The sequence below is a fragment of the Populus trichocarpa genome, chromosome 3, assembly GCF_000002775.5.
Source record: "Populus trichocarpa isolate Nisqually-1 chromosome 3, P.trichocarpa_v4.1, whole genome shotgun sequence".
In the NCBI taxonomy this organism is placed as follows: domain Eukaryota; kingdom Viridiplantae; phylum Streptophyta; class Magnoliopsida; order Malpighiales; family Salicaceae; genus Populus; species Populus trichocarpa.
Window position 1 is genome coordinate 17,029,901 of NC_037287.2, and position 9,865 is coordinate 17,039,765.

General features: G+C 34.9%; 2 protein-coding genes across 2 annotated transcripts; both read left to right on the plus strand.

Annotated features, from left to right (window-relative positions):
• The first annotated feature begins 380 nt into the window (after window positions 1–380).
• Window positions 381–1,199, plus strand: LOC7496514 (uncharacterized). Its single transcript, XM_002303701.4, has one exon. The coding sequence runs from the start codon at window positions 381–383 to the stop codon at window positions 1,197–1,199; it is 819 nt and encodes a 272-aa protein (XP_002303737.3).
• A 5,313-nt stretch (window positions 1,200–6,512) lies between these two features.
• Window positions 6,513–9,188, plus strand: LOC7497572 (pentatricopeptide repeat-containing protein DOT4, chloroplastic). Its single transcript, XM_024597070.2, has one exon. The coding sequence runs from the start codon at window positions 6,972–6,974 to the stop codon at window positions 8,961–8,963; it is 1,992 nt and encodes a 663-aa protein (XP_024452838.2). The 5' UTR covers window positions 6,513–6,971; the 3' UTR covers window positions 8,964–9,188.
• Window positions 9,189–9,865: the final 677 nt, after the last annotated feature.

The following is a 9,865-nucleotide window of genomic DNA, read 5'->3' on the forward strand; positions in this document are numbered from 1 at the left end:
AAGTACAGTGCACCCAAGAAAAAATAAAATTCTATACCCGGTCTCACGCCTCTCTCACTAAAAACCAAGCTACCCCTTCCCTTTCTTCGAGCCCTCATACCTCTCTCTCTCAGAAACCCCCTTTCTTGTATAAAAATACTCTCATCATCCTCACCACCTCATTTTATTGGCTTGTTACCCCCGTCATATTCCAGCTCACAAAGGCAAAAGAAAGCAAGTAGAAATAAAAAAGAAACATTTCTCCTCTCTCATTACTATTTAATCATCATCTACTAATGAACCAAAAGTGAAACAATTTTGTTTTGCTTATCATACTGCACACAATCTCTCTCTCTCTCTCTCCATTTTTATTATCTTTGAAGCAGTTGGTTCGTGTAGAAATGGGTATAAGGTTTTTGAATCTGCAAATGATTCCATGGTGTTTTCATAATTTGATGGGCAATCCTACATCATGCTTGCAACTCCAGTCTGAGCCACCGGCAGGTACAATCAAGCTTATAAAATCAGATGGGCTAGTGAAGATCTATGACAGACCAGTCTATGTCTCAGAGCTAATGGTAGAGTTTCCAAAACACCTGGTTTGCCATTCAGATTCATTCTATATAGGTCAAAAGATCCCAGCTCTTTCTGAGAACGACCAGCTTCAATTAGGCCACAAGTACTTTCTTCTACCCAAAGATTGCTTCCAATCTGTACTGTCTTTTGTCACTATAGCTTCCTTTACCAGCTCCTCACTACAGCCTCAACCATCATCTTCAAGAAATGCGTTTCTAAAAAAGGCTGCTACTTGCCAACCTTTTGATATTCAAAAATCTCCGAATGGGTGTTTGAGGATACGTGTATCGGATGATTTTATATCACAATTAATGGAGGAAGGTAAAGTCAAGGAGAGTGGAGAAGATGAGAGTTCAGGGAATTGTAAACCAAAGAGTAGAGTTTGCACTACTCCTCAGTTGGAGAAAGATTACACGCAGCTTGTCGGGTCACGCCAATGGAAACCGAAGTTGGAGACAATAAAGGAGAACGAAAAGAGAAGACTTTCTTCCTCCTTTGGAATGAAGAGGAGGAAGAAATCTCAGTCTAAAGTGACACAAAAGAGTACTCATAGATCAGTCTCAGAACAACACCTTCACTCAACATCTACCAGTCATAACAAGTCTTCTCTAAAGGCCAAGATCAAGATTAAACCAAGAAAGTGATCATAGATTTGGTTTTAGTCACTTTTTTATCTTTTCTTTTCTGGGGCTTTCATCACCCTTGATGTACTGTGTAAAACTGGCGATACATAATTAGTGAGATCATACAGATTAAAGAACTGAATGAAAAAAGGGTTTCAATCCCTCTTCGAATATTTTTTGTACACTTTTGTCTGTAAAAAATTTCTCATTAGGTTAATAATGTAGGGAATTAACTGCAATCTAATGTGAGTGTATCGATGTCTCAGAAGCATATATAAACAAACTAGCCGGAAAAGATTACAAAGTAAAAGCTGATGATGGCAAGGAAGAAAGCAGACCCATTTGTACATGTGGTATGTCCACAGAGTTCATGATTTCTTTTAACGAACCAACAAAGCATCAATGGCGGCCAATTTGCTGTTCTACGTAAAGAAAGAAAAGAAGGAAAGAGACAAAGTGACAATGATATCTCCTGACACATGATGAGTTAAAGAGTTTTGACCCAAAAGATAAAACATAAAACATGCAAATGGTGGATTCCAATTAATCTACAGTGAATGGATGGGATGTATCTGGATATGGGTTGGCAGTTCTGTGGACTGGTCTTTGAACAAGATCACCAGACAAGATAAAGGTAAGCAGATTTTGATCTTCCAATTAAAATCGAGAAGAGAACAAACTAACAGTCAAACAAAGCCATCTTTAAGATTTTGCACAAGAAAATGCTGCTAGTACTGCCTGCCAAATTGCTTGCGTGCGTCTGCTGTATGGCTTCACATATTAAATTTAGACCAATGCCTAACTTTGTGAGCCCCCACCATTATTTTCCATTCATGAGAATTGAGATGATACGTCTACACGTGCTCTACACATTCCACTCCAAAGTCCAAACCAAACCCACCCATTCTTTCGTCATTTCATTTTCATGTCCTTCGTGTGCAAGTTCGAACATGTTTATACCTTTACCGCCTCCAGAGTTGTCTGCTTTTATTACCATGGCTATATCATTGTCGTTGGACCAGTAGATTGCCCCGAAAAAAGTTTAATTCATCGGGTCGTCAAGCTTTTTAAATGAAAAAAAAAAATAAAAATTCATGCCCTATAACACTAAACATACATAATATAATCATATTTATCCCCAATTATTTTAATATATTTAGTAATTGCTTGCTCATATATATATATATATAGGGATCAATTACATATATATATCTTCATTCATTTATCTTGCACATAGCCTAACAAGATTTCTTCTCCTTTTTTTTTACCAACTACTTTAACGAAATTTAAACTACATCAAACAAATCAAAACAAGTTTACGAAAAAATATTTTTAAGCGGAGATCAGGTAGTTGATCAAAAACTAATTAGTAAATCATAGGAGATTACAGGTGTGTTAGGGCTATTATTGATTTCCCATCATCCTAATCCAGCGATTACACAGATCTGTCTTGTAGAACTTTTATATATTAACATTATATACCTGTGAAATGATTTCAGTCACGTGGATCCATAATTTTATCATGTTTGTTTTGATTTAGGTCTAGCAATCTATTTGTTCAGCCCGTTTTGTTTATTTCTTATGAATGCTGAACATATATTGTCCTTAACCTAATTTGATACTTGAGATTAAGTTAGGTCATACAGAGCAATAATTCCACTTTAAGATTGTCTATTGAGTATTTATGAAAAAAAAAAGGTTGGTAATTCTCTTTTTTATAGAAGCAGGTGAAGAAGATGAGGCAAAACAAGAATGGAGTGGATGCTATTGTTAGAGAGGAGACAACAGGGTAAAGAGAGCTTGCACTTACAAAAGAAAAAACCTATAGGACGCATACTGCAGTAATGTCTTGTTATGATTTTTTTACCTTGAGCAGTGTATCTTTTGACTGGTTCTAGAATCCCACGAGTCGTGCGACAATACGTAGTAGACATTAGACAATCCAATAGAATATGGATGCTAACGCCATCCCAATGGGGGCTGATAAAGTTGATTAATTTTGACTGACTAGTTGAATTTGAAATAGCTTTCTGTCGCTTCTGCTGCACTATTATATTATATTATAGAAAATACTAAAATGTGTCGCTAAATTACTATAAAAAGTGGAATTTTATTTTTGGCAAGGTACAAATTTTTTTTGGTTAAAATAATACAATACAAAAAATATATAGACAAATAGCAAATGATAAGTGTTATTTATGACCCCCTTAAATAGTAAAATAGGCTAACACAATTTATAATAAAAAAATAAAAGATGGAAAAGAAAAAAAATCAAGGAAAGAAAAAAAAAACCTTAAAGACACACTGATATTTCAATAAGAATATCACCGGTACCGTTATAAAGATCTCGATGAGATGAATATAATGAAACCAATAAAGGTTATCAATGATGAACGGAGTGGGTCACACCAGTTGTCCAAAGGTGTCGAGGCACACTTGTTTTTGGACGGTTTGTGTGGCTCACTCCAGTCACCGTTGATGGACTTCCTTGGTGTCGTTGGATTCGGCCCATCGAGATCTTTTCAAGAGTACTAGTAATGTCGTTATCAAAGCCTCGATACATCTTCAAAGTCTTTTTATTTTTTTCTTCTTTGTTTTTTCTATGTCCCTCGTGAATTGTGAAGGGAAATGAGAAAGAAAAAGTAAAAAATAATAATAATAAAGTGACCCTAAAGACACACCAAAGCGTTTCGATAACGACATCATTAGTATTGTTGGAAAGATCTCGATAAAAAACAATACACCAAAGAAGGTCACCAACGATGACCAGACTTGATACACGAGCCGCTTAAAGGAAAGTGAGTCCCGACACCTTTTAGCTCGTGTGAATCACCTTGTTCATCATTGGTGACCATTCTTGGTGTTGTTGGACTAGTCTTATCGAGATCTTTCTAATGATACTAATTGTGTCGTCATCAGAGTTTTAATATGTCTTTGAGGTCTTTTTCTTTTTTCTTTACTTGTTTTTTCTCTCTCTCCTCTCTGATATCTCTTTATTGCAAATTGTATCAATCTACTTTATAATATGAGAGAGTTGTAGATAACACTTGTAACTCGTAGGTTGCAGACATCTAGGACTCTCTAAACTGTGCTATTTCTTAAAATATTTTTCTTTATCATGTTTTTTTATTTATTTTTTGTTTTTTATTATGCTAGAGTCAAAAAAATTATTGCATTGTATCCTCTCTCACAATTTACTATAAATGACTACAGTAATGTTTTTATTCATTTTGGTAATCATAACTGTTTTCTCCTCAATTAAATCTCTTTATGTCTAAATTGATGGCCAATTATTTCTGATAAGTTAAGAAATGACAAGATTAAAAGATAGGTGATCAAAATTAAAAAGGCAAGTAAAATAGCCTGGCAATATAAAAGTTTGCCGAAAGTTTAGTTTAGTCCTTGAACTTTATAATTTTTATCTTTCCATCCCCTTTAGTTTTAGAAAATTCAATTGTGGTCGAAAACTTCATTTTCTTTATTTTTTTGGTGATAGAGAAGAAAGAAATTCATCAGATTTTGGTTGAAGAGAAAGAAAAAATTTGGTTGGTGTCGATTCCAAGCATGAAAAAGAACAATAATTCTGGTGCGACAGATTTCGCTGATAATAGAAGTTCCACTAAATTTTTCATTGCCCTCATCTTGCCTGAGATTGTAGATTCATGCTCAGGAAGGCATTAGTTTTGGGTTTGATTTTTGAACCAATGTTCTGCTAATTTGGGCTTATGGAAAGGCTTATTTAAGTCTACTAAGTGTGTTTTTTTTGGTGTTTTATAGTAAAAATGGTCGAAATGAGTTTTTTTTTTTTGGAGTCAAAGATTAATGGGTTGAGCTTTTAACCACTTGAGGTAGTTGACCACAGAGCTAGAAGTGAGGTGTTGTTTGCCTCTGCAAACAACTTGGCAATTTGATTGCTTTTGTTTTTAAAAAAGGCTGGGTGGATGATCCCACCACCCAATCAAGCAAAAAACAAATTTAATGGATAGGCACGTGGGCTTGCCCTTGATTTTTAAATGGTTTAACGTTGATATATCAGGCCTATACTTACTAACTCTTTTTTAAATGTTTTTTTTTTAAAAACTTCTTTTAAATTAAATCAATGAAATTATTATTTTTTAATCATGCACCACTAAAATTATTTTTTAAAAGATTAAGTCTCAATAATGTTTTTTTTGCATAGCTTTTTGTAAAATAATAAATGTAATTTTTTCCAGTTTGTTTTCTATAGAGTTATCCTTGTCTCACGAATCAGGTTATAGGTTTAACAAGTTAACTCGAGTTGATTTAGATTTTTCTTTCACTGCTTTTTAAAATTGTTTTTTTTTCAATATCGTTATTCGACAATGGGTTTGTTGAGAACTAACCTTTGTATTCTTTTATTTATTTTCTAAGCAGTAAACTCATTCTCATGATCCAGGTCACTGGTTTGATGAGTTTACATGGATTTATTCGAGATGTTTTTTTAGATTCTTTTTTAAATTGATTTTTTTTTCATTTTCATCATTCAATATTTGGTTGATTAGAATTGAACTTCCTGATTTTTTTTATTTACTTTCTATGAGGTTACCATTACCTCATAACCCTGATCATGAATTTTACAAAATAATTAGGGTTGACCTGATTCAATCCAATATTAATATATTATCTTCTCAACATCTTAAAAATATAATGTGCAACATGCACTAGATTTTGGGTTCTTGGTTGAGTTTTTCTTTCTTTTTAAAATATAATCAGCGAAGGGAATTGTTTTAAATCGTGTCATTCTCACTTCACAATTTGTTATTCACATAATGACCAAAAGTAATACTTTTCCAATAAGCTAAATTTGGGTGATAGAGAGTGGTATAAAGTATAAACTATAAAGGGTAAAATTCATCATCCTAATTATAAAAAAAGAAGACTTTTTTATGGCTCAATATTTATGTTCTTTTCTTTATATTTAATGATATTCAAATATGATTTTTATTTAGGAAACAAAAAATATATTAAAAACCAAGCACTGGCCGGTCTCCTACGTGCAACTAACAAACATTATTGAATGTTGCCCCTACCTATGTACAGGTAAAAAGAAAAAGGAAAAGAAAAAAAAAGGGAAGAAAAGCAACTAACAAAACATAATTATGCATATTTTTTGTGCATGTCAACCTTAGCATCGCTCAATTGATGCAAAAATGAAGTCATAATTACAAATGGCATGACTGTTCACATGAATTTGCAATACTTGTTTAGTAATTAAAGTGAAAAAAATAATAATTAAGATTTGCATGCTTCATTTGTCGTCACTGAGCCGAGATTAAGGATAAAATTGTATAGTTCAGGAATTTAGGATTCGCATGAAATCACATGTATAGTTTAGCAGACTGAGTTGAAGTTTCCTCTTAAAAATCGGTAACCTCTCCTGTCCTATCTGCAATGCCAGAGGGCATGGTTCCAGTTCAGGGGGGAGTAGGGAACAAGGCATGGTCTGGTCAATCGATTTTATTTATATATATTTTTAGTTTTCTTGTCTTCATCGCAACAACAGGGATATAAAAAATAATAATGCAGCTCAAATCTTGCATTTCGCCGATGAAATCGAAGACCGATCCCTTTAAAATTATCATCTTATTATCACATTAACAAGTTCAAGCAACCTGGAGCCAACCAAATTCCACCAACCCCTCAACTGCCCAGATGCTGGTAAGTGCTGCAGTTCAAGAGCTTCATTTTCAAGTAGCTTCAAGTTTCAAAATTGACAATGTCGTCCTCATTTTATAGACTCTTCTATGTTTGATATTATTAAGCACAACGAGTATGGATGTTCTTTCATTAACACGGATGCCCAGTTTTCTAAAACCCGAAATACCTAATTGCACCTCACAATGCAAGCGTTCCCTTGGTCACAGTAGCCATGTAAGGGTGAGTACGAGATTTCATAGGCAGTTAGCATTGACCCACAAAGTGCTCGATGAAATTCCACTGTCAGATACTTTTGCTTGGAATAATCTTATTCACACTCATTTGAGTAATAGAGACCCGGGTGGTGCATTGTCAATTTATCATCACATGATGATGCGTGGTGCCTGTCCTGATCGCCGCACCCTTCCTCGTGTTTTGACCGCGTCTCGGATTTGTGGTGATCTGTTTCTTGGCAAACAGCTTCATGGGCAGGCTATTAAACTTGGGTTCTTCGACGAACATTATGTTATTACAGCGTTGATTGAAATCTATGGTCGTCTTGATGGCATTGAAGCGGGAAAATGGTTGTTTGATAAATCTCCTAGAAGGAATTCTGTTGCTTGGACTATGATACTTAAGTTGTACCTAATGGAAAATAAGCCTGATTTAGCAATCAATGTGTTTTATCAGATGGTGGAGTTGAATGCGCGGATTGATTCAGTGGTGTTAATAACCGCGGCTGGGGCCTGTGGCTTATTGAAATCAGTGGAACATGGAAGGAGGGTTCATGATGTGGCAAGGAAATTCCGATTGGAGTCTGACATTTTGGTTAGCAATTCGCTCCTGAAAATGCAAATTGATTGTCAAAGGATGGAAGATGCAAGGGGTTTTTTTAATCAGATGACAACCAAAGATGTTATATCATGGACGGAAATCATATGTGGGTATGTGAAGAAGGGGGAATTTAACGAGGCCCTGAAACTGTTTCGGAAGATGAATATGGATGGAATAAAACCGGACTCACTTTCGGTTTCTAGTGTTCTTCCAGCTTGTGCAAGAACAGTAGCTCATAAGAACGGGAAAGAGATTCACGGATACTCACTTAGAAATGGAATGGACAACAATCTTATAGTTCAAAATGCTACCACGGACATGTATGCCAAATCAGGACTTGTTGATTATGCTTTAAAAGTTTTTGAAAGAATGAAGAAGAGAGATGTTATTTCATGGACTGTGATGATATTAGGCTTTAGCTTACATGGAAAAGGTGAGCTTGGAGTAGAATTGTTCTGCAGGATGGAGAAGGACCAGAGAGTAGAGGCTGATCAATTCACGTATGCAGCTGTTCTACACTGTTGCACTGCAGCCTGCATGGTTGAGGAAGGAAAGTTTTACTTCAATTGTATCAAGGAGCCTAACATCACACACTATGCTTTAATGGTATCTCTTCTTGCTCGTGCTTGCCTTTTTGATGAGGCAAGAGCCTTTATGGAGGAGCATCACATTGAAAGGCATGCAGAGGTGCTGAGAGCGCTGCTAGATGGGTGCTGGATGCACCATAGACGAAATATAGGTAAGCAAGTCTTTGAGCAGCTTTGTGATTTGGAACCTCTTGATGCTGAAAACTACGTGTTACTGTCCAACTGGTATTCAGATAATGGAAAATGGGATCTGGTTGATAAATTGAGAGAAACAATAATGAGCATGGGCTCGAAACCTAAGAAAGCTTATAGTTGGATAGAGTTCCAAAATAAAGTTCACGTGTTTGGAACTGGAGATATCTCCCACCCAAGATCAGAGAGAATATATACAGAGTTGCAATGCTTGATGAAAAAAGTGAATGCTGAAGCACAGAGGCCTGCTTCAGGTTTTAGCTTCCATGGCGGGGATGCAGAGAGGGAGTGCATTCAAATTGGGCACAGCGAAATGTTGGCACTTTCTTTTGGGCTTATCTGTACACAGCCCGGGGCAACCATTCGCATCACCAAAAACCTCCGTATGTGTCGTGGATGCCATGATTCTACAAAGCTCGTTTCTAAGATAGTAGAGCGAGAAATCATAATAAAGGACCCAAATTGTTTCCATCATTTTAAGGATGGATTTTGTTCATGTAGAGATTTTTGGTGATTCAGTTTTCAACATCTTGATTTTTGTATCCGGGTCATCAAACTGCTGAGGTCAGAATTTCTACTTTTAATATTCTCTGTGCAATCCATTTTTTTTTTCTGAAAGACAGAAACAGAAACACCCAAGTTACTGGCAAAATCAGATTGAAACAGAATGAGACTCCTGTGTCAATTCGCAAACAATCATGTGAATTGATATTGAAATTTAGATTTTTCATCCTGTTAATTTGTTATTTGGGTTTCATCCCACCAAGTTATTCATTGTCCAGTTAGTTCTAACTTCTAACCACTGCTTCAAGATTGAAAGAGAGGTATAATTTTTAAAATGGTTCTAATGGGTATCAATGTTAATTTTTCTCTGTACCATCAAAATCCAACAACCTTTCTATTTTTTTTTAAACAAGGAACTAAAAAAACAAAAATAAACTTTTATATCAAAATTAAATTGTAAAACTATTAAGGAACCAAATAGATATAATTTTTAAAGTTTAAGGACTAAAGTAAACTTTTTATAATACTTTGAAACCATCATTTATTTGTGGTGTCTTTTTATAATACTTTGAAACCATCATCATTAGATTTCCATAAATAAAAGAAACAGAATTATTAATATGGCTATAAGAAGTGAAAATCCTGAAAAAGAAAAGAAAAGCGAAGCTAAGCAAATCTAGATAGTCATCTTTCTTGGAGACAATCCAATATCGTTTAAGAGATTAATCAGATGGCTCGTAAAATATCTGAGAACATCAGTCAAGAAACTCCAAACTATATCAGATTATTATTATTACTAGACATAAGAGGAAAAAAAAAGAATATTTTTACTTAGAAAGATACCAACCATATGATCGGAATTAGCATGAATTTGAAAGACCAAGCAAGCAATCAGCAGAAGCTGAGGAATTA